Source organism: Gobio gobio, assembly GCF_949357685.1.
Source record: "Gobio gobio genome assembly, chromosome: 18".
In the NCBI taxonomy this organism is placed as follows: Eukaryota; Metazoa; Chordata; class Actinopteri; order Cypriniformes; family Gobionidae; genus Gobio; species Gobio gobio.
The window spans coordinates 5,762,136-5,786,841 of NC_137111.1; the positions used below are offsets into that span (position 1 = coordinate 5,762,136).

The 24,706-nt window shown below is 41.0% G+C and overlaps 1 protein-coding gene across 5 annotated transcripts in view; it reads right to left on the minus strand.

Moving 5' to 3' along the window:
- The window catches only part of dst (dystonin), a 338,403-nt gene that overhangs the window by 129,618 nt on the left and 184,079 nt on the right, over positions 1-24,706 (minus strand). For all 5 annotated transcript variants that reach the window (XM_079842865.1, XM_079842868.1, XM_079842869.1 and 2 more), the window contains 13 exons: positions 23,394-23,540; positions 20,780-20,868; positions 20,223-20,331; positions 14,439-19,640; positions 14,173-14,319; positions 13,766-13,981; positions 13,532-13,681; positions 13,172-13,405; positions 11,837-11,989; positions 9,621-9,854; positions 8,790-9,074; positions 4,459-5,007; positions 2,167-2,343 (listed from right to left, as the gene is read on the minus strand). In XM_079842865.1, the coding sequence (XP_079698991.1) occupies positions 2,167-2,343; positions 4,459-5,007; positions 8,790-9,074; positions 9,621-9,854; positions 11,837-11,989; positions 13,172-13,405; positions 13,532-13,681; positions 13,766-13,981; positions 14,173-14,319; positions 14,439-19,640; positions 20,223-20,331; positions 20,780-20,868; positions 23,394-23,540 (7,692 nt within the window). The remainder of the gene's footprint in view (positions 1-2,166; positions 2,344-4,458; positions 5,008-8,789; positions 9,075-9,620; positions 9,855-11,836; positions 11,990-13,171; positions 13,406-13,531; positions 13,682-13,765; positions 13,982-14,172; positions 14,320-14,438; positions 19,641-20,222; positions 20,332-20,779; positions 20,869-23,393; positions 23,541-24,706) is intronic.

The window sequence follows — 24,706 nt, forward strand, 5'->3', positions numbered from 1 at the left end:
TTCTCTGGATGATCCACGACTGTGTGTGTTTTGTGATGGTTGTTCATGAGTCTCTTGTTTGTCCTGATCAGTTACTGCCCAATGTTCTTCAGAAAAATCCTATAAGTCCTGCACATTCTTCAGTTTTCCAGCATCTTTTGCATATTTGAACCCTCTCCAGCAGTGACTGTACGATTTTGAGATCCATCTTTTCACACACGATTGAGGGACTCAAACACAACTACTAAAAAAGGTTGAAACATTCACTGATGCTCCAGAAGGAAACGCAGCACATTAAGAGCTGGGGGGTGAACACTTTTCAACAGGATGAAGATGTCCGCATTTTTCTTATTTTGTTTAAATAAGCAACAGAAGATTCTCACATGTTTCCCGGAAGACAAATTAAGCACAATTTACCTTGATCTTCAAACTCAATAAGTTTTCACCTCCCTGGCTCTTAATGCATCGTGTTTCCTTCTGGAACAGCAAGGAATGTTTGAGTCCCTCAATTGCCCTCTGTATGATTTTGAGATCCATATTTTCACACTGTCCCTTCTGGAGAGGGTTCAAATATGCAAAAGATGCTGGAAAACTGAAGATTTTGCAGGATCTGGAGGATTTTTCTGAAGAGCATTGGTCAGTTTAACTGCTCAGGACAAACAAGAGACTCAAGAACAACCATCACAAAACACACACACACACAGCTGTGGATCATCCAGAGAACCACACACACTCACTCACACACAGACACGCACAGCCGTGGATCATCAGGGAACGACACACACTCACTCACACACACACACAGCCGTGGATCATCCAGAGAACCACACACACTCACTCACACACAGACACGCACAGCCGTGGATCATCAGGGAACGACACAAACTCATTCACACACACACACAGACACACACACACAGCCGTGGATCATCAGGTAACGACACACACTCACTCACACACACACACACAGACACACACACACAGCCGTGGATCATCAGGTAACGACACACACTCACTCACACACAGACACACACACACACACACACACAGCCGTGGATCATCAGGTAACGACACACACTCACTCACACACACACAGACACACACACACAGCCGTGGATCATCAGGTAACGACACACACTCACTCACACACACACAGACACACACACACAGCCGTGGATCATCAGGTAACGACACACACTCACTCACACACAGACACACACACACACACACACACACACAGCCGTGGATCATCAGGTAACGACACACACTCACTCACACAGACACACACACACAGCCGTGGATCATCAGGTAACGACACACACTCACTCACACACACACAGACACACACACACACAGCCGTGGATCATCAGGTAACGACACACACTCACTCACACACAGACACACACAGCTGTGGATCATCAGTGAACGACACACACACACACACACACACACACAGCACTGAGAATCAAGGGTTCATAAACTTCTGAACGGGTTGTTTTAATAAATTCAGCTGTTTTTTTGTCTTGTGGACTATATGTGAAATGTTTTATGAAAAATATCTTATTCAGGACAGCACTAAATAATAAATAACATGCATTTCGCATGATCTCTCTTAAAATTATTCACATTTTCACAGATTCTGCAAGCGGTTCACATACTTTTTTCTTGCAACTGTACTATATACAGTACACACAAGGTCAGAAGACGGTCGTAATACACATCTCTAGAGAACAGTAATGGAACATTTTCTCTCTGCACATCTGATCTCGCTGCTCATCAGCTGCATCATGGGAGACGTAATCGATTTAGGTGTGATTAGCATTGTCTGCTTCTCTATCCACTTTTGCAGGAATATCTAGCTATAATGACCCACAAGTAAATTAAATCTGTGTCGTGGCATGTCTTCAGGGCTATAAATACACGAAAAAAGGGAAACGTCCGTACATTTGTATAATGTTCTAATGGAAAGTCATGATTTTGTTGAGTTTGTCTAAAAGCATACAATATACTCCCCGAAGAAAAACAATAAATAAAAGAATAAATTTTGTGTTGATGTGCACATACTAGGCTAGACATATGATGCATGTTTTAAAAACACATCTCAAACACTTTTTTTATAGTGCCCTGAAAATAATGTTAAACTAAAAACGATAACATCCTGATGATGGCGGTAGATTGTGCTCTTGCCTTGGTCTCCTCCAGCTGTCTCTGTAAGGTTTGTGGGTCTCCAGCGATGGGCTCGGACTGCTGCCTTCGGGACTCTTCCTCAGAACCGCTGAGCCACTTCACCAGAGCACCACTGGCGTCTTCATACTTCCTGTACTTGTCCACCACCTCTTTCAGATTGTTTCCAAGCTGATTACTCTGAAACATACGAGTTTACAGTTTATCATCTCAGACATTTAATATCATATTTTATTGTTTATATTAAAACGATTGGAGGATTTACTTATGTAATGTCAGGAAAGACCTGCAGGATATTGTTGATTGTTTGAATTAGAGCCATTTAGAGACAAATGCTGCCATCTATTGGTTGTAATCATAAAGTGGTTCATTTCCCAAACAACTGAACTAACTTAAAGGCATAGTTCACCCAAAAATGAAAATTAGACCATGAATTACTCACCCTCAAGTCATCTGAGGTGTGTATGACATTCTTCTATCAGACGAATAAAGTTATATTAAAAATGTTCTGGCTAATCCAAGCATTATAATAGCAGTAATAGTTGCTCTGTTTTTGAAGTCCATAAAAAATTTATCTGTCCGTCATTTAACTGCTCCACGCGGCTCTGTGGTGTTAATAAAGGCCTTCTGAAGCGATTCGATGCGTTTGTGTAAGAAAAATATCCATATTTAAAAATGTATTTAATTTTTTTCTATGGCTCTGCATCAGCCGTCCCCGCGCCATCACTTCCGGCGAATAAGGTCAAAATACCGGCGTGATCATAGATATATACATAGACTCCTCATTAGTGCCTGCGCGGATCGGTTGAATGAGGCATCTACGTATATATATCTTGTATAATAGCGCTAGTATTTTGATCTTATTCGCCGGAAGTTATGGCGCTGGGAATACGACATTCGTCTGATAAGAGGTAAAAAATAACTTAAATACTGTTGGGTTTCTCGCAGAAAACGATCGTTTCGTGTCTTGAGACATCAATGTGTCGCCACGAGCCGCAGGTTTAATACGGATTCGTATGTCTGTGTTTTTACTCTCATTGCTCTCATACTCTAAAATATCCCCATTGACATCATTATACGACTATCACACTGCAACGGTTGAGTTAAAAATCTTCATTTGTGTTCTACTGAAGAAACAAACACACCTACATCTTGGATGCCCTGGGGGTAAGCAGATAAACATAAACATTTCGTTTTGGGGTGAACTATCCCTTTAAATGTGTGGAAAATGCCATTTTTTTGCCATGTCTTTTCAAGCAAAATGTAATTTCTTTGGCCCCATTTACACTGCCCAATTCAGATTTGTTGACAATATACGATTTTATTTTTTATGACCCGCTTACATCTTCTTTTCAAAGTGACCCATATCTGATATCTGCATTTACACTACACTTTGTAAAACAAACAAAAAATAACATGATATCAAGAAATCAATGTCAATAGTACATTGGGTTTAATTTATTGACACGGAATTCATAGAAACGAGTTTAATGCAAAAATTTCATCCTTATTATTACCTTGATATTACTATATAATATCAAAATCATTATATAGTACAAATTCTTCAAGACAGTGATTATATACACAAATCATTCAAGACACAGACTATAGACAGATCCACTGTAAAAATTAGTGTGTACTAATGAGAACTTTTGTTAGGTATGTCAGAGCTCCAGGGTTCGCATCTGCCATCGTATAGTTTTTATATCCTCATTAAAACCAAATGTCTTCATCAGTGATTGTATATCAAGAGCAGGGACATGTTTGTGTGCATTTTATTTTGAGATTTCACTGGAACGAATAGAGAGTCTCCACAACGGGACTGAAGTGCATGAAGCGTCCTCACCGAGTGACAACAAGCACTCAGGATGATTCAAAAGCAACACATTTCTGTTCCAGATCACCTCTTATTTAACACAAATGAACAAAATGAATACTCTGCTAGTCAACTAGAGATGTTTGATTTGTTATAGATTTATCTGTACAGCGAAATGTTTCAAAAAGTCCCTTTTTTCAATGACGTACGACTCGCATTGACGGGAATATCCAATCAGGTGCAAATGCACGTATCCAATTCATATCAGATGTATTTCCACTAATGAATGAGGCCTGAAACCGATCTGAGAATATCAGAATCCATGCGCTTCTTTCCTGCTTACACGTTCGTGGGTCATATCTGATCTGTGCCATATGGGAGGAAAAAAATCGGAATTGGGTCACCATGATTTTGGGGTACCTGGAGATATTCTTGGCAAGATTCTGCCACTGATTCTATATAAAGAAAATGAGCATTACCTGGGTGTGCAAGGCTTTATAGCGAGCGGCCGCAGAATCCAGCTTTTCTTTGACTGCAGCACACGTCCCGGACATATCAACCACCGACACGCCGTCCGTTCCCCCAGATCCACTCCGATCGCAGGCTTTTGCTGCGTCCAGCACCTTCTGACCCGAGATGGTAATGAAGCGCAGGTCTCCTTTATGAGAGATGACGTCTTCAGAGAAACTCTTCTGTCTCTGTAGGTTATTACTCAGAGTGTCCAGACTCGCAGCGGGCGTCCCCAGCTCCTCCACCTGCCCGTGGGCCTGCTGTAGCCACGTCTCAAACTCCTCACAGTCCCCCTTAAACTTCTGAAGTTCCTCCTGGACAGTCTGGACTTGCTTCATCTGCTGCTCGGCCTGTGTGAGAGAGGCCTCGTAGCGGCCCTTCAGCTCTTTAATGTCCCTCTGTAACTTGTCTTTTTCCGCAGGTGACAGGACCTGAGCCTGTTTGTCGAGTAATGCCTGCGCTGACTGTGTGGCAATGATCAAATCCTGCTGTTGGGACAAGATTTCCTGGTGGTGAGCCTGTGGAGATGGAGAATGGAGGGCTTAGTACGTCAATGCATTGCATTGCCATTAAATCTGTATACACTGAACAAAATTATAAACGCAACAATTTTGCTTTTGCCCCCATTTGTCATGTACACAAAAGGCCTATTTCTCTCAAATATTGTTCACAAATCTGTCTAAATCTGTTTTAGTGAGCACTTCTCCTTTGCCGAGATAATCCATCAACCTCACAGGTGTGGCATATCAAGAAGCTGATTAGACAGCATGATTATTGCACAGGTGTGGCTTAGGCTGGCCACAATAAAAGGCCACTCTAAAATGTGCAGTTTTACTGTATTGGGCTAAGAGCCTTTTCCAGTTGTGCGATATTCCCCCAGTATTAGCACTGGCACCGTTTCACCGCTTGCGACGACTGTCACAGCATTCGAGCAAATCCACCATATTTGTTTTTACAAATACTACTGCTATTGTGTCACAGAATGAGTTTTTAGGCAAGAATTTCGTTATTTAGACCTCAAATAGGGGACTCATATATAAGCATAGCACCTATTTTACAATTTGTACCCGCGAGAACAGCTTCATCTTGGATAGCCCTTCGGGAATTTGCCGCTGGCTCTTATGTAGATAGTAGTCAAACATGAGATATAGTTAATTTGGGGTATATCAAATGGCAAGCTTTGGTCGTACTAATCTATTCCTTGTTCCAGAGCAAACTGATTTTGGTTAAGTTTGGCATAGTTTCATAACTTTATATTTTTTATTTTATTCTAATGGATATCTGTAGGCTTCTATACAGCTGCTTTTGTACTTTTGACTGAACTGTTTGCTTGTGTTCATTTCCTATTGTAAAAACTTCTTATACTTTTATAACGGCTAATATTGTTTATTTAAATATTACTGATCAATAAGTAATCTTTTATACAATTAACCTGCCATATTTGGTATTGAGAAAGGGTCCGTTTGTGATTGTGATATCGACTTCAGTGAAAGATACATTATTACACCATCAGATGCAGCAAAGACAGTCTTTATGAGTGAGTAGCAAAGACTTTTATATTGAAATGGACTGAAACAAGGAAACCAGGATGTCCTTTTTACTTTAAACAACTCGTTAAGATGCAACCTACAAATGCAATGACTAGCGCTGTCATGGGACATCCCCTTAACTGTTAAAAGGACAAAGTTTCAGAATCGGTAACGGAGGCTTGGACTCAACTGTTAAACTGTCTACATGAGATTTGAATCCGTGGCGGAAGGAAGTAGTTCCACACAAAAGAGTGTTTTTAAAGACACTATATACTATATATAGCCTGACAAGCCAGACCCACATCAAGATGTTGGGTCTGGGAACGCCTGGCTCAATCCGAGGGGCGCGATAAACGGTGGTCTTTCAAATTCCCTCTGCACGATATAGAGATCGCTAAGACATGTGACCAAATGGGCGGCAACGTCATCAGAATGCAAAGAATTATGGGTACGTTTGGCCCGTTTACATGGCCTGGCATAGCAGGCTAGTGTTCTGGCATGAAAATAATTAAACATTAGAGAGAAAAACAGAATATAATCCTACAAAATGCAGCGGGCTAAAGAAAACATTGTCGGACCATATTGCCTAAAACTAAATCCTAATGCAAAGACGAGATCTGATGAGAAAAAGGGAATCAAATGACTGGATCCTTACGAGCTGAGCGACTGGTCAAGGGACGTCAAACTGTTGCCCAACTTCCAGCACCCATATATATACAAATACATGATATTAAGTGTTGTTAGTGCGTACACACACACACGCAAAGTTTTCAGAATTCAAGTCGCTGCAGTCTTTTTTACAGATGGATGGGTCTAGGACCTGGAGATTGTAAAAGTGGGGCAGAAAACTGTCGTCCGTTCAAAGTTATGCTAATGTTTTAAGCACCACACTCCTCCCTCTCTCTCATCTATCTGCATGCAGTCCGAATTGAACAAACCTGTCTGTGTGTGTGTGTGTGAGAGTGAGGGCGGCTACACACTGCAAGGGTGGCGTGTCCGTTTTTATTTCGGCTCCCATGTTAACAGGTTAGAGCGTGGACACTGCCTGCGTGAGACGCGGAAAACGCGTGCATGCTGGAAATAGAACAGACGCCTATCTTTCACGCGACACGCACGTGTGTTGGAAGCGTTTAACATGAAGTATAGGCCTTCCACTTCGTCACCTAGCAGCAGCATCGCCGCGTCAGACACGCTTCTGGTGTGCAGACACAGAAAACGCCACGCTTGCTGCAGTGTGTAGCCGGCCTGAGAGAGGGGGGGGGCGGGCGCAATCGAACAGTGGACACTAAAAATATACTCCGTCATTTTGTTCATACAGGACATCATTCAAACTGCAAAGTGTTTACTTATATTTGTATATCCCGTTCTTAAGCTTTATGCCACTTCTATCGTGAGAACGACTATTGCAGTTTATAACACAGCAGGTAGACGGCATCTTGAACACTGCTTTCTTCCCTCCATGCAAAGAAGTCTGGCGACCGGCGCCCGTTGTGCCGCGGATTCCTAAAATGCTTTGCGTTTACCACTGGGAATACGTCATGATGACGACACATTAGCAATCTCTATAGGATAGCGCTACAACCAACCAGAACAACGGAGAAGGTGAAGCGGAGCTAGTTGATAGACTCAACTTTCGCCGAATCCGCTCGGCAAAACTCTGAACACATCTTCCTTTCTTAAGAATGACTTCAGTGTCGATTTGTTTTTTTCTCAAAGAAAAGCTGAACTCCAAGTCTTCCAAAGTCACGGCCAAAGCCGATTTGAAATACTGCTGTTTGCCAGCTTCTTTGTTTACGAGTAACACGTGGAACCGTCGCAACTCTGCCGCCATTATGTTAAACCCGCCCACCGACTCTATACACAATGTGATTGGCCTGACCAGAGTTTGGTTTTTCCAGCTTGCAAGCCCACGGAGAGTTGCTAGACGACCCTGACTGCAAATTACATTTGCTGCCGCTAAGGTGTGTCTAGATTTCTAGGCTATAATATATATAGTTCAGTCATGAAACTTTAGAGGGCTCAGACTGATAGGTCCGTTGAATGCAATCTACTGCATAGCACTAGCTGATTGGCCTCTGCTTATCCTGGAGCCAATGAGATTGCTCTTTAATTAAATAGTCAGGTTCAATGTTTGCTGTAATCTAGTCCTGTAGTGCGATATCAGAGTTCCTCTGAACTCCTCCACCTCCCCAGCTCCACCTGCCTAGATCTGCTATGGGATTTACATATGTCTATTTATGCAGCAGCAGCATATCTTACATGCTTACAGCAGCGTGTCAGTGCATCTATTAGCAGTAGCAAGTCCATACTTCCAACACTGAATTGCACTGAATGGCAACTTCATCATTGCAAATATGTAATTACAGATTACCACATTTAGGGACAGATTTGCTAAACTGGGCAAATTAGCGTGAGAGCGCAATTCCATTAAAGTTCCGATGGGAGTGGATAGTTCTGCACGTGATCTACTGACGCGCACAAATTAATGAACATATCACAGCTGGATCATTTCCATAATGACCAGCGCAATCTAGCCGTCAACGCTAACTTTTCACTGCTTCTCTTTAGTAAATCCTGAAAGTAGTTTTTAACACCAAAAGAGTGTTTGCGCTGGTGCAAGCTGTTAGTAAATCTGGCCCTTAAGGCCAGCGCAAATGGAATTGAGTTCTCCAAAAGAGTTTGAGTACAAATACAATTTTGTATGCTAAAGTACACCTCTGTTACATAAGGGTATGAAAAGTCTTACTGTAAATAAATACAGAAGCACTTACTTGAACTCTATCATACTGCTGGTCCAGGTCCAGGGCTTTCCCGTCTTGTTTTTTGCCAGTATGTAGACTTGTGTTATCTGTAGCATCTAATGCATTTCCATTAGGATCATCTCCTTCTTCAATTATTCTCTTCATTGATGTGTATTCCGGCATGTTTCCGTTCTGTTTACCCGTCTGGTCCTTTTGTATTCCACCCATTTCTTTCTCTTTCCCAATGTTGGAGATCCAGTCTAGAAGACCCTCAATTTTGGTTTTGCTTTCTTCAAGTTGTTCAACAGCTGCTACCTGTATTGTTGCACATTGAAGAAAAAATAACTACACTTTACTGAAAAGCTAACAGCTAAATGATGGATAAAAGAAAACTTTAGGATTATCATGGCACTCTTTTAGATTAAAAAGCCTTTTGACCAAGGGTTTCATGGGCCAAAACGCGTTAGAGAGTTTTTCTGTTTTTTTTTGCTATGGTCATCCTAAAGTTTTCTTTTATGGACTATTACAAAACCTAGACCAGGGGTGTCCAAACTTTGTCCTGGAGGGCCGCTGTCCTGCAGAGTTTAGCTCCAGCTTGCCTCAACACACCTGTTGGAGGTTTGTAGTATGCCTAGTAAGACCTTGATTAGCTGGTTCAGGTGTGTTTAATTGGGGTTGGAGCTAAACTCTGCGGGACAGTGGCCCTCCAGGAGCAGGATTGGATACCCCTGCCCTAGACCATAGAGCACCTTGGCTGTACACTTTTCCCTAAGATGCGCTATAGTGCGCTATAGTGTCTTCGATTCTACTTAGCTAAATGATTGACTTGAATAGTGTTTGGAAAAGTGTTTTCCTGCTAACCTTCTCAGTCTCCTGCTTGATAGCACTTGTCAAAACCTGCTCCAGATCCTTCCTTGACTCTTCTGCCTTCTGGTTGAGCATATTCGCTTTGCTCTTCAGTTCTTCAAGTTTGTCCTCAAGAGCCGATATCTGCTCCGGAGTGAGTTTACTGCGATTCTCCTCCTGAAACTTCTTTGTGCTACTGATGACTTCATTGAGGGCACTGGCATTCGCCTGCAGGTCCTTCTGTAGAGCCTGAGAGAGCAGCATAGAGAAAGAGTCTTTAATATTCAGCTTCCATCTCAACAGATGGAACAAGCCACTGTGTCACAGTGATTTTACCTCGGGTAAAGGGTGTTCCTAGGCATGCAATAATGGTAAAATCATTGTAACACACAGACATGAGTGACTAATCACATATGCAAAAGAAATACGAAAAAAGCACCATTGTTCCATAAGCATTTGCATGTAGCATTAATTATTATGAATTATTTTAAATATAGGAGAATTGAAGCAGCATGTTTGTCAGGACATGGATGTACAGCTGCTACAGTGTTCTGACTGGTTGTTAGTAGGGCTGCATGACATATCGGTTTAGCATCGATATCGCAATGTGTGTATCCGCGATAGTCACATCGCAAGATGTGTCTGGGTCATTAATGTAAATCAAACAACGATTTACAACGAGCTTTAACAAAGAAGAATAATATTTATGCAGTGTTATTTTATATTTGATTATTCAATGTATGTACCTGATTACTGTTAGACTAGCTGAACAACATAAAGCACTGTTTATTTCATTTGTATCTTTGGTTCTATTGTACTTATGCTTGTAATTTGTTTATTATTTTCTATGCAGATTCTCTCCCCTACAAAATCACCCCAATTATTCTAGAAGTATCAATTATTTCCAAATAGAGCTATTCAAGTCATCTGGTAAAGTTGTTTTCATATCGCAATAAATATCGCAATGTAATTTTTTTCCAATATTGTGCAGCCCCAGTTGTTAGCATGTTGCCTGGTCTCAAGTGTTCAGGATGGTTTTTAAAAGTGTTGCTAAGTGGTTTCTATTGTTCTGTCATTGCAAGCTAATTGCTAGGCAGTTGTGAAGCCAACTTGTCTGGGTGTATGCTAGGTGACCAACAGATTGATCTGGCTGGTTGTTAGGAGGTGAATAAGCTGTTTGGGGTAGTTGTTAATGCATGTATTTTGTTCTGTGTGGTTGTTAGGCAGTGGCTATTGTGTTCTGGGTGTTACTAGGGTGGTGTCAATGCAAGTAAATGGGATTAGTTTGAAAATGATCCCATAAATGACTCACCCTCAAGCCATCCAGAAAGTGCATCCATCCATCATACAAGTAATCCATACGGTTCCAGGGGTTAATAAAGGCCTTCTGAAGCCATGCATTAATGTGAGAAAAATCCATATTTATAACTTTATAAACTATAATCACTGGATTACGGTTAACGACCGTACGTGAGTTTAGTTCTGGTGGATGAGTGACCTCTGACCTGATGCATGACGAGTGACCTCTGACCCGACGGATAGAGCAAAACAAAACACCGGTCACGAGTTAGGAGGCTAAAACGAGAATTTTTAAAGAGAAATGTGGGAGGAGCTTGAGTTTGTTGTTTGAGCCACGAGAGGCATCAAAGCGTACGCTACTCCTACATCCTTCGTCGGGTCAGAGGTCGCTCTTCCGCTGGAAATAGACTTGCGTAAGGCCATTTGACGGAAGCTAGTTATTGAAATTTCTAAAGTTTTAAATGGATAGTTTTCTGACAAAAAAGCATCACTTCAGATCAGAAGGCCTTTATTAACCTCCTGGAGCCGTATGGATCACTTCTATGATGGATGGATGCACCCATTCACTCCATTATAAAGCTTGGAAGTATTTTACTATACTGTAACTCTGATTGTGTTTGGCTGAAAGAAGAAAGTAATTTACACCTACGATGGCTTGAGGGCGAGTAAATCATGGTGGTGAACTATCCTTTTAAATCAATAATCACTGCAAATTGAGTTATGATTCAACACCCTGCAATCCAACCAATTCCTGAAGGACGAAATCAAGTCTCACTCTAAAATAATTTTTTTCTCATTATAGAGGGTGTTTCACTTTTGGAATTGGAATGAAAAAGCTATCGCAACTTCTGTACCATGCCAACTTTAACAAAGACCTCTAATAACGTCTTTAAATGTATGTAATATATGTATCAAGTGTGACCAGGTTGTACCTGATGCTCTTGCTGATACTGCTGGACATCTCCCACAGTCTTTGCACTGGCAGCCTGCTGCTGGTGGCCAATGAGTCGGTTTTCCGTCTGTGTTAGATCATCAAACAGCTCCTGCAGCTTTTCTGAAAACTCCCTCTGCTTCTCCACAGCGGCCTACCACATAAGCAATCAGTTAGGAAAGAAACCCTTTCCACAGAGAAAAACCACAGCATCAAAGCAAACGCTAAACATTTAACCATTAGCAGTGACTGAGTATGCTGTAAACATGCCAGCCATTCAAAGACAATTGGGCAATGGTAAAGAGATGTAGGTTAGTGCCGCCTTTACTGCCGGAAAGCATATCCAGATAATAACATTTAGGTCCGTTGGTAGTAAGAGCTGAATAGGTTGAGACAGCCTGAAAAATGCAAACAGGATCAGAAGAAGGTAAGTTGGTGGCAGTGATCAAGGCATGGGTTTTCTGTGTTGTAAATAGAACAAACATTGCGATTAAACTCAGCAAAACACAGATCAACATAATGAGCATCACACACACACACACACATTCAATATCTGTGTGGGGAATCTCTATAGACGTAATGGTTTTTATACTGTTCAACCTCTATATTCTCTCCCCTTACACTAACCCTACCCCTAAACCTAACCATCACACAAAACTTTCAATTTAGATTTACAGGATTTACAGTAAATTTACAGTACAGCAAAAATAACTAAAATTACTCATCTACAATGGGAAATCCACATTTTGGTCCAAAACAATGAAAGAATGTAGATTGTTTTTAAAATGTGAACATCTACACACAAAAAAAAAAGGTTCTATATGGCACCAAAAATGGTTCTTCGTCGTAATCATAGAGGAACCACTTTTGGTGCTATATAGGACCATATCTTAACATGTTCTGTATATGGTAGCGGTGCTATATAGCACCTTAGTCAAAGAACCGGTGAAGAACCGCTGAAGAACCACTGAAGCACCAAAATTTAGCACTTAAAAAGGTTCCCCTATGATTACGAGCCAAGAACCATTTTTGGTGCCATATAGAACCTTTTTTTTTAGAGTGTATTATCAACACTGATAGCAAGTAGCAGATCATCAATCATAGCTGTCGCATACATTTTTTTTTTACAAGAATGGCAAATATCTACCTCTACCAATTTCTTGCTTCAACAGGTTGACGCAGGAAAGAAAACTGCACTCAGGCTTGGGTTAATAGGGCAATGAGTTTGCCATCACGTCATATCAAAATACACCACGCATCAAAGCAATAACTTTTAAAAGCATTTCCATGCATTTTCATGTGATCAGGTAACCGGTCAGTGTGATCTCTCTCAGACCTGCTGCTGACTCTCATCCTCACGGATCTCCAAGTGGACCTCCAGAGTTTGTCTCTGAGTGAACGCTCTGTCCACCAGCTCTTTAAAGGATCTCTGGGTAGTGCTGAGAGCCCTGAGAAGGTGTCTGCTGTGAGCAGGACTGAGGAACTGAGCATGCTCAGAAATGAAGTTTTGGATATCAAAAGCAGCATCTTCCAGGAGCTGTCGGGTTCCTGATAAGTCCTTCTCTGTGTCCTGAATCAGGAACAATAAAGAACACCAAGTAAAACTGTTCAGATAGTGAATTAATGTGATCAGCAGGATATGATATGACACCTTGTATTTCGGGCGACTTTATCAATATATTCCAAGACAATTTACCTTAATTTGCTGAATCTTGATCTTAATTCTTTCTATGTCATCAGTATCCATGATATCAAGCTTAGACACCATCGCAGAATCATCTTGTATACAAGCTGAGATCTTATCAAGAGAGCTTAGCAAATCCTGATATGAGCTTTCCAAATGGATCTGTAACCATAGATGGAAAAAGTGTGATATAATATAATTTGCATTATTCTATATTTACTCTTGCTTTCTTTAGTCTTAACTAACCTTCATTGTGTCAATGGCTAGCAGAATAGCATTAGTTCGCTCAGCTGACAAGTGGCAAACATCGCTGAAAGCATTCTGTATATCTACATAGACTGCAGCCAAATCTTGGTGGATTTGCGTGGGAATGAGTTCATCAGCAGAGTTCAGAAGTTGTTCTGCTATGCTCAAATCTGCTGTTAGCATGTCAGGAAGAGCAGCAATCTGTGTTTCCAGAGACTAAGGAAGTAGTTGAGGAACAAAAGGAAGGAATTGTGAAGAAGAGTGACAGAATAAAAGGAATAGGCAACAGACAACAGCAGAGAAAATCATGTAGTCAGAAAGCCCTTAGCAAAAAGCAAGAGTATCTGGGGTCTGCGGGTCATGAGAATTTGGGTGAAGTGAAGAGAGAGCCCTTATAAGTGACAAACCTGAACTTCCTCTAACTGACAATGCAACCCATCAATGTCTTCTGCTAACGGGCCACTGGTCTGCAAGTCGCTTCTTATATCTTCAAGAGTATCGCAATGATCCTGAAGTCTCCCAACACATTCCAAGTAATTCTGTGTGGAGTTTCTCTGCAAAAAGTACATCATTATACTTACAACGTTATCTGAAGACCCAAAACATGCACCTGGAGTTGATCATGCTTTGGAAATCAGTGTCTAACTCAGCCAAGAGTAGTAGCAATACTCACTCTTGGTTTGACTTCATCCGTTCGCTTTATGTTTGAGACCTGGTGGGTAGAGTTGGTTGACTGGAAGACATCATCTTCAGCAGCTTCATCTGTGGTTGACATCTTGCTTTTATCATCCATGCTTTCATCTCTCAGGACAGTGTCTCCCAAAAGACCCACATCCTTGGGCAGTCCTTGATCTCTACTTGTGGAGATCTCCTGAATCCACTTTGATCCATCATTACTCTCATAAGATGGACAATTCTGAACTTCTTTCAGATCAAGTCCTTCATGTTTTTTCAAATCCAGGAGGATATCTGGATCCCTAAATCTCTCATTTGAGCTGGGATGATTGGCTGGAAAGGATTCAGAGTGGTGCTGAACATTTTCAATAATGCTATCAATGGCTTGGCATTTTTGAGCCTCGTCCACACTTGCTGCATCCATCTCCATTTGGATTAACTCATTTAAAAAATCACTGCTTCCCACTGATTTTGGAGCACTTTCATCTTCAGCCCTTGCCATTTGAGGTAAATGAAGGTTATCTTGGTGAGCAGCTTCAACAACCGCTGTATCTCTACCCTGAGACTGTTTGAAGATGCCTGCCTCTTTATCGCTATTCTGATCAAGCATGACTTTGACAGAAGGACTTGGAATTTGGGGGTCAGACTGCAGTTCATTGGATTCTGTGAACGTCTCGTCTGAACAACGACCTGAAGTTGACTTTAGAGTTTCTACCAAGTCTTCATTGTCACTTGTAAAGTCGGACTCAGCTGATCGGTTTATTGCTGTGGCCTTTGAAGTTACTTGATAACATAACTCGCCTTGCTCAAGTGGGTGTTGTATGTTATGTGTACCTCCTCTTGAATCATCCTCACTAGAGTTAGAAGTAATTTCAAGAGGTAAAGACTTAGAATTGACTGTTGATCCAGCTAAATCCTTTACGTTGAGTTGAAGTGTATTCTCGGGTCCTTTGAGACCTATAGAGTTTTCAATGTCACCATTCTGTTCTACCTTACAGTCAATATTGCTTTCTGTACAGACCGCTCTGGGCTCAGGTTTTGCTATTGGGGAATTTCTGAACATTTCTGACATGTCCTCGTAACTAACTGTCTCATTTACTCTGTTCTCTGTACTCTCAGAGAGCCCATTGTCCAAATATGCGTTTGTGATTGCGGACTCCACACTGGACCTGTTGAATTCCTGTTCAGAATTAAGTACACTCTCTGATTGTCTTTCTTCAGCGCAGACATCACTTTGTGACGAACATGATATCCCAGAGTCACTCTGTACAGGGCTAACGACCTGACTTGCTATAGTCTCAAGATATGCCACCTCCCTGACACACGATGAAAGACTTCCAGTTTCATGAGAAACATCAACAACAGAAGTGTCAACATTGTTATTTGGCCTTTTTGATTCATTTCCTTCCAAAGTGAAAATTGCTTCTGTAGTGTTTATCTCATTTTGCGTATCCATAGTCTTGAAATTACCACTTTGCTCACAATCCACCCCGATTTCAAGAGTCTCAGAAACATCATCATACGCATTTTCTTTTGTAGTTACAATGGTGGGTAACAGAAGATTACTGCTCACAGCTGATATGTCTGTAGACACCTGCATGGCTTCATCTGATCCTGAGCTTATTTGACCTGTTTTTGCTGAGTCAAACGCCATAATGTCTACTCTTTCGCCCTGCTGTGAATGTAGCATTTTCTCAACCTCTTCATCATCCAATACTCCCGACTGGTGGGCATCATTTACACTGAGCTCACACTTTGCCTCTGGATCAATGATGGCATCGCTGATTCCCTCTGAACAGAGAACACTTCTGCTAATATCATCAAGATATGCCACCTCCCTGAAACACGATGAAGGACTTCCAGTTTCATGAGAAACATCAACAACAGAAGTGTCAACATTGTTATATGGGCTTTTTGATTCATTTCCTTCCGAAGTGAAAATTGCTTCTGTAGTGTTTATCTCATTTTGTGTATCCATAGTCTTGAAATTACCACTTTGCTCACAATCCACCCCGATTTCAAGAGTCTCAGAAACATCATCATACGCATTTTCTTTTGTAGTTACAATGGTGGGTAACAGAAGATTACTGCTCACAGCTGATATGGCTGTAGACACCTGCATGGCTTCATCTGATCCTGAGCTTATTTGACCTGTTTTTGCGGAGTCAAGCAACATAATGTCTACTCTTTCGCACTGCTGTGAATGTAGCATTTTCTCAACCTCTTCATCATCCAATACTCCCGACTGGTGGGCATCATTTACACTGAGCTCACACTTTGCCTCTGGATCAATGATGGCATCGCTGATTCCCTCTGAACAGATAACACTTCTGCTAATATCATCAAGATATGCCACCTCCTTGACACACAATGAAGGACTTCCAGTTTCACGAGAAACATCAACAACAGAAGTGTCAACATTGTTATTTGGCCTTTTTGATTCATTTCCTTCCGAAGTGAAAATTGCTTCTGTAGTGTTTATCTCATTTTGTGTATCCATAGTCTTGAAATTACCACTTTGCTCACAATCCACCCATTTTTCAAGAGTCTCAGAAACATCATCATACGCATTTTCTTTTGTAGTTACAGTGGTGGGTAACAGAAGATTACTGCTCACAGCTGATATGGCTGTAGACACCTGCATGGCTTCATCTGATCCTGAGCTTATTTGACCTGTTTTTGCTGAGTCAAACGCCATAATGTCTACTCTTTCGCCCTGCTGTGAATGTAGCCTTTTCTCAACCTCTTCATCATCCAATACTACCGAATGGTGGGCATCATTTACACTGAGCTCACACTTTGCCTCTGGATCAATGATGGCATCGCTGATTCCCTCTGAACAGAGAACACTTCTGCTAATATCATCAGTAATCAGACCCGTCTCTAAAGCATCACAAACGCTAATGGTTTTTCCAACTGCTGCATCATAGAAACCACCCGAAAGGTTCTGCTTTTCCATGACCTGTAGTGCTACCTTACTTGAGATGCAGCCTTTGTTGACAGAAGTGTTAAGAACTGACAATGTAGCACTTTGGTTATCTTTCAAACCATCCTCTTGAAGCTGCAATGCAAGCACTTCTAAGACAGTCTCTTCATCAATAAGACCTTTATCGAGGGCAGCTTCAAGGTCATACCGTTTTCCAGAGGTGACATCTAAAATCCCACCTTCCTCTACTTGTGCCCTAAGAAGATGGATGGCATAATCTCTCTCAACTTTGTCATCCCACACAACCTCTGTATGTGGGAATTCAGAGGGCATATCTGTATAGTTGGTTTTTTCACTGGCTTTCTGATGTTTTTCTTGGCTTTTAAGGGCATCATCACATTCAGAATTCGCTACTATCGGGCACAAACTTGTGGTAGTTGCTGCTGTAGAAAAGGCTGTTTTTGGTAACTCCATTGTGTTTGACGGCTGAGGGGAATCAATGTCACTTTTGTCTGCTTGGCACTCGTCTGTGTATGAACATGTAGAAACCTCAGGCAGTTTGTTATTTTCAATTAAAGTCACATGTTCATTACTGCCTAGGAGAATATCACACTTTTGATCTGTTGCTATGGTGTTTATATCCAATTCAAAAGGTAGAGTAGGTTCGAGGTAATTGTGTAATACTTTCACATTTGCTACTTCATGTTCTTCTTCTGTTGTGCTTTCCAAAGGTTCGCAAATTTGCAATTCTTCCAAAGCATCATAATCTACATCCAGACAATCGGCGTCAGTGTCAGGAATGCTACTGTTCAATAGAGACTCTTCTGAAACATTATTCATATGAAGGCCACTAATGTCATCTACACGTTCTGATGTTTCAAAGAGTAGTTTAGCCATTTTATTTAACTGGCGGTCAAAGATCAACAGCCTTTGGCTTGACTTTGGATCCATATAGCTATTCATCATGAGGTAGGAAATAAATAACTGTTTCACCTCAGCGAGAGATGGAGCATCTGTGCTGTTTGTGTCACTCATTTCTCCCCCGGATGTACAAGATCCTTCAATTTGTAGCTCCTGCATTACCAGCCATGATGAAAACCTGTTACTCAGTTCATCTATATCAGGAAAAACATCTGGGATTTCTATTGTCTTCAACAACTCTTTTGTAAACGTCTCAATCAAGTTATTCTCCACTGCAGAGTCAACGTCAACCACCTCGGAGGTTTCAGGTATGTACAAGCCTGTTATCTTCTGCCGGTTATGCAGCAGTTCAGACGCAAGTGTGTCTGTGATTATATTTTGCTGAAGAGAGGTGGAGAACGAGAGGATTTCACCAGCGTTCGGCCAAAGGAGACCCATGAAGGCTCTCTGTCTCTCCAGAACTAACAATGCACTGCTGGAGGTCATTAAGTCACACTGGACAGCCTCGTCGACTGTAAGTCTTGCCCCATTGCAAGGATCAACAATGCCACCATTTTGGGCCTGATGGCTCAATATCTCGCTCGCAGTGTCCTGATCAATCAGACCTTGAGATAAGGCCTCCTCAACAGTCAGCTTTTGGCCGGTTTTGGGGTCAACTATGCCTCCTGAAAACAACTGGGTGCTCAGCAACCGAAGTGTGGTCTCTCTATCAATGACGCCCTCGTGCATAGCTTCCATTACGTTTATCTCTCTCCCAGATGTCAGGGATATAGTTCCATCTTTTCCACGTGTCACTGGAAGCAGGCGAAGTCTTGTCGGCTCGTGGATCTGGCTCCTCTGCACAAGCTGACTAAGTGTGACTTTTTCTGCAGTGTTGGGGTCAATCAGGTTCTTCCAAGTATCCTTTCTCTCTGACATCTGGATAAAGAGTGAGTCGGGTATCAAGCCAAGCTGAAAAGCCCTTTCCAGATGTAGGATGTCATCTGAGTATCTAAACCCTCCAGTCGCTAGCTGGATTTCAATGATCTTTATAGCCGTTTGCACAGATATAGCCCCATTTTCCAGGGCTGCTATAACTGGCAATGGTTTTAAAGCAAACTGAGGATCCTGAACACATTTTCTAGCTTCATTCAAGTCTTGCAGTTGCTTGAACATTGTGTCATCCACAAGTTTGTTCTTGAATGCGTCCTCCAAGTCCATACACACGTGCTGTTCAGGCCAAATGAGTCCAGTGGTCATAAGTTGTGCCTCTAGAAGACAAAGTCCTGTGTTCTGGTCAACGAGGCCATTATTCACAGAGGAACACACGGACATGACAGCTCCACTTTCAACATCCAGAATCCCTTGGATGACCTGGAAAGAGATAAAAGAAATCAAGATGTTTCTGAAAGTATGTTCAAACATAATCACTAGAAATTTTGATGACGATATTAGTTATAAATAGGATCAAACATACTCACCCATCAGTCAAGTACTAGCTCATGTGCAACAGTGCAAGTCATCAGCAAGAGAAATGGGACGCAATAAAAGCTTACATGCATCTGTGAACAGAACTCTCAGTATTTTCTACAACAACACAGTTAGAGAAATCACGCAGAGCATTATGTTATTATGTGCAGTGTAATGAACCTCGTGTAGACAGGGAAAAGAATGTCCTGCTGTGAAGAAAGAGTGAGACCGGCCGACATGCAAAGTATGTTTACAGCATACTCAGTTTACCATGACGTTTTAAAACACACACAAAAAAGTCTCTTTTGTTTTGCCATTAAAAAGTTAGAGTGGCTGAGGAGGCTTTTGGAAACTGTCTTACCATGCTACCTATTTCAAGCTGTCAAAACAAATGTTAGTCATGCAGTTGGAGAGAGTGTTTACACTTTGCACACAATAATCACCATATATAACCAGCATTTGGCTGGCAGTGGCAGAATATCTCACCTGATCGGCTGAAGAAGTTGCATCTGCACACTGTTGAGAGAGCTCGCTGTAGGCCTGATGAAGAGATTTCAGCTGCTCTTTTGCTTCTTGCTTTTCTTCTTCTGTCATTCTAGTAAAAGAAAACATGAATATATGAAAGCACATACAAATGAGAAATTAAGTGCATGCAAATAAACAATGCTATTAGAAGCCGCATTTCATTCTCAGTGAATTCTGGGGGGTGAAATACTCAGTTTCAGTCAATCTCATGTAAATCTTGAGTACATATAGAGTAGTATTGCATCCTTCATATCTCCGAAAAGTCTTTAGTTTTATCATATTTATAAAAGAAAGATATGCTTTACAGAGTCTTTCCGGGGGGAAAGAACGAGCGGCTGGAGGCGTATAGTCGTGTGGGCGGAGCTAAACAGCCACGAGCATGCGCAGCTATTGCGTTGAGAGCGTCTGAAAGCTGTGACATCCTTAAACGTGGAAAAGAAAACGTTATCCTAAATAAACCATGACTATCAATCAGATTCAACCACACATATATGAATCCTGTCGACATTATAACATACTTGTCACTGTGTTTGGTCAGCATCAGCTGGGTAGTTCTCAATGCTTCTCCAATTTGTTCCTTCTTTGTCACCATCTCCTCCATTGACATCTATAATATAACATAGTAATGCACTTTAGTTGATTAGTTGCACTTTGAAAGCCACTTCATCCAACATCTACTGTAGAATATTCAAACATTTGAAATCAGATAAATGTTTTTAAGCAACCACTAGCCACATCATTTGCAGAAAATCTGGGGATATTCCACTATTAAGAGTTCCATGATTTAATCTTATAGTGGGATTCAAAAGTTTGAGACCACACTGAAAACCTCGGATTCAAAATTTAACACAGTAAATGAACATGTTTTAAAAAAAATGATATTATAATTTCCGACCATTCATTCTTTTATCCTCTTTAGGATGCTGGCGCCTATCCCACACACACATTTTAGTGCCTCCAGTTCACCTATGGTGTTTTGGATTGTAAGGGAAATCGGAGCACCCCTATGAAACCCATGTAGATACAGGGAGAACATGCACACTTCACACAGAAAGGCCTCCTGATTTGAGGACTTGAACCAGAGAAGCAACAATGTCACCCATTTTCACGGATTTTTGTCGGTTTGTGGGGATGATGATGGTATAGTTTCAAAACTATTTCAAACCTATTTTATGTGTTCTCCGGCATGCGTTTTCTGTTTTAGTGAAGATGGTGCTGTTTAAATGGCACCAAATTAACTAAACAGTTTTTACAACAGAAATTAATCTCTCAAAAACGCTTCTTCTAAAAAAAACTGAATTTCTTATTATCACTGTAAAGCTGCTTTGAAGCAATCTGTGTTGTAAAAAGCGCTATATAAATGAAGATGACTTGACTTGACCCATTATATATAAATATAATATTTCACGAGTTTGTGTGCCCATATAATCCTAGTGAAAGTGGTAAACAGATTTGGCTTGCTGTCTGCTATAGAGGGGCTCGGAGAGGATATTACACCCGAGCTCCGATTGCCCCCCATAACAGGACAAATTGTATAAAAAAGGAGGAGGAGGGATGCTGCAAGAACTAACAACGGGAAGAGGTAAGCTGCTGGTTTTATACTTTGGTATTAATTGGAAGATTAGATGGGCGTACTCCTCCCGAAATGACGTTTAATAACTTCACTTGTAAGTCGCTTTGGATAGAAGCATATGCTAAATGCATAAATATGAATGTAATCATTTATAGATATTGTGACACTGACCATGGGTACTCTTTTGTACAAAATGTATTGCTTCTACTGAAGCACATAATTCCCTTAGTGTTCACAAATCATGCTAGATATCAACAGATTTTAACTTGTTGCTATTAAAGGGATAGTTCACTTACTATAGGTAATTTACTCATCCTCAAGTTGTTACAAACTTGTATGAATTTCTTCGTTCTGCTGAACACAAAAGAAGATATTTTGAAGAATATGGGGAACTAAACAGTCGGTGGACCCCATTGACTGCCAAAGTAGGGGAAGAAAAATACTATGGGTCCATCAACTGTTTGGTCACCAACATTGTTCAAAATATCTTCTTTTGTGCTCAGCGGAGATTCATTCAGGTTTGGAACAACTTGAGGGTGAGTAAATGATGACATAATTTGCACTATCACTTTAAAGCAAATACACATTAAATTTATGTCCTTTTCGCTCAAATTGTTATGTTGATCATATGATTTTTAATGGGGGGGAAACCCAGAAAAATGCGAAATACAGGAATTTCCACAAGTGGTTTCTTGACTTTTGGATCCCACTGTATTTTTAAAGACATTTTGCCATGTTTATATAAACATCAAGATTGGGTAATCAATCTCTTGTTTGGAGAAGAATACTCCGTCATTAGGGATGTGACATTATAGATGGATGAATGGTCATTCTGATATAACTTTCTAACTTGGGAAACCATTTATTTTAAATGGCATTGTTCTCTGCTCTTGGTCAGTCAACAGCACATTCACCACCCAAATGACTTGGCTCTGATAACTAAGTAGCACTCCAAAATGAGCGGTGTGCAAGATCGTGTGATGAAGTGTAGAGATATGGCAACGTCAGTACTGCATGGATTTCCATCACCACCATAGAACGCAGTGATTTAAGGCCCAGTGCAATTTGTACAGTTTATCACACTGTACATGCACGGTATGTTGTTAATGTGTCTGATGGAGACACTTATGTGCTTGTGGATACATCTGCATTGGATTATCATTGTTGCCCCTTGTGTAAAATGGGAAATGACCTGATGGCTGGTCCAGATGTGATCTAACAAATTGGTGATTATATAAATCACAACTTGAAATGAAGTGGGTAAATAATTATGGGTAGGCCTAAATATATGATGTGAAACGTGGGTGAATAATAATAAAGCAAGCAACAAGTATGTGAACAACAAACATATGAAGAGATACACAATAACAATCTTTATTCAGAAGAACAACAATGTAAATGTGTTTTGATGTGTTTGACATATTAGCAAATTTTGGAAATGTCAAACAAGTCGGTTCCCTACAATGTTCACTATGTTGACAAGATGCTGACATTAAAACCGCTACAGATAGACCTGTTAAAAACGATGAAAAAACAATGGGGTATTTTGACTTGTTTACCTGGGGTTTACTAGTGCTCTCAGTGCTGGGTTTACCATCACTTTGAGCTTTTCCATCTTTGTTCAGATTCGTTTTCATACTGGACATCCAATTCAATAACTTGTTAACTTTATCGCCATGTTCTTTCTTCTCGTCCTCAACAGACCTCTAAAATCATTGAAAAGAAATTGTGGGGTGGATTAGAAAACAGTGTAAAACATTCATTATTAGCGCAATCAATTCTGTGTTTGAATACAGTAAGGAATGAGCAGCTCCCAGCCATTTTACGTGGAAGCATGCTTGACAATAAATTAAAAATGATATGAGATAAAGATATGGAATAAAGATATGAGACATTTTTAAACAATATCTTACAGTAGAAAACAAAAATCCCATATTTTAAAGACTCCCATTTTGACCATTATGGATAAAAATATATATTCAACACAAAGGGTTGCTAATATACTGGCTGTCAATTACTTTTTCTGCCATTCCCCAAAAATGGCCTGATTTCAGATGTCCAGAAGAACATCAGAATTGGCGATATGTCCAGAAGTATTGGAAAGATGAAGTATTGCTCGTACTATATGGCTTTGTTACTTCAAGAAGGACAAACCCAGTGTGGCTGTCGAAGACACTCTTTTCTAGAGCGTCCTTGAAAGACATTTTTCGCTTGGTTTTGGGACAAGTGATGCATTTCGAATGGGAATTGTCGTGTTGAAGATGTGCAGCGGTTGCCTTGTCGATCAAGCAATTCTGTAAGCCATCCTCCAACGAGACTCTCTCTTGGCTCTCTGGGTTTACGAGCCCACCTGTTGCCAGTTGAAACTCAAGACATCTCAATGCAACATCTTTTGGGAAAAGGTTCTCTTGCATTGCCTGAGCTACAGTCAAAGTCTTTCCATTTTGAGGGTGAATGATACCATAGTAGGCTTGCTCACATTGCTGGATCTGTCTGGCAAAGCCTTCATCCAAGAGTCCTCGATGTTGTGCTTCTGTAATGAGAACCCTTTCTCCAGATGCTGGATCACAGATGCCTCCAGTGCAAGCCTGGGCTTCTAGCAACCTCAATGCGGTGAGTCGGTCCACAAGGTTCTGCTGGTGTCCTTTGAAAACCGGGAGTCGTTTCTTCAATGAAACATCCCAGAGTCCTGCAACAGGACTGTTTGAAACTTTAAAGACAACTCTTCTGGAAATCAAAAGATCAGCAAACTCGGAAATGCTGAGCTGACCACTCCGGTAACTACTGAGCTCTTCCGTTTGGAGAATTTTCAGACTAAGAGCATTTTCAATGCAAAGCTGCCGCCCAGTCTTATGGTCTGTTAGGATGTGTA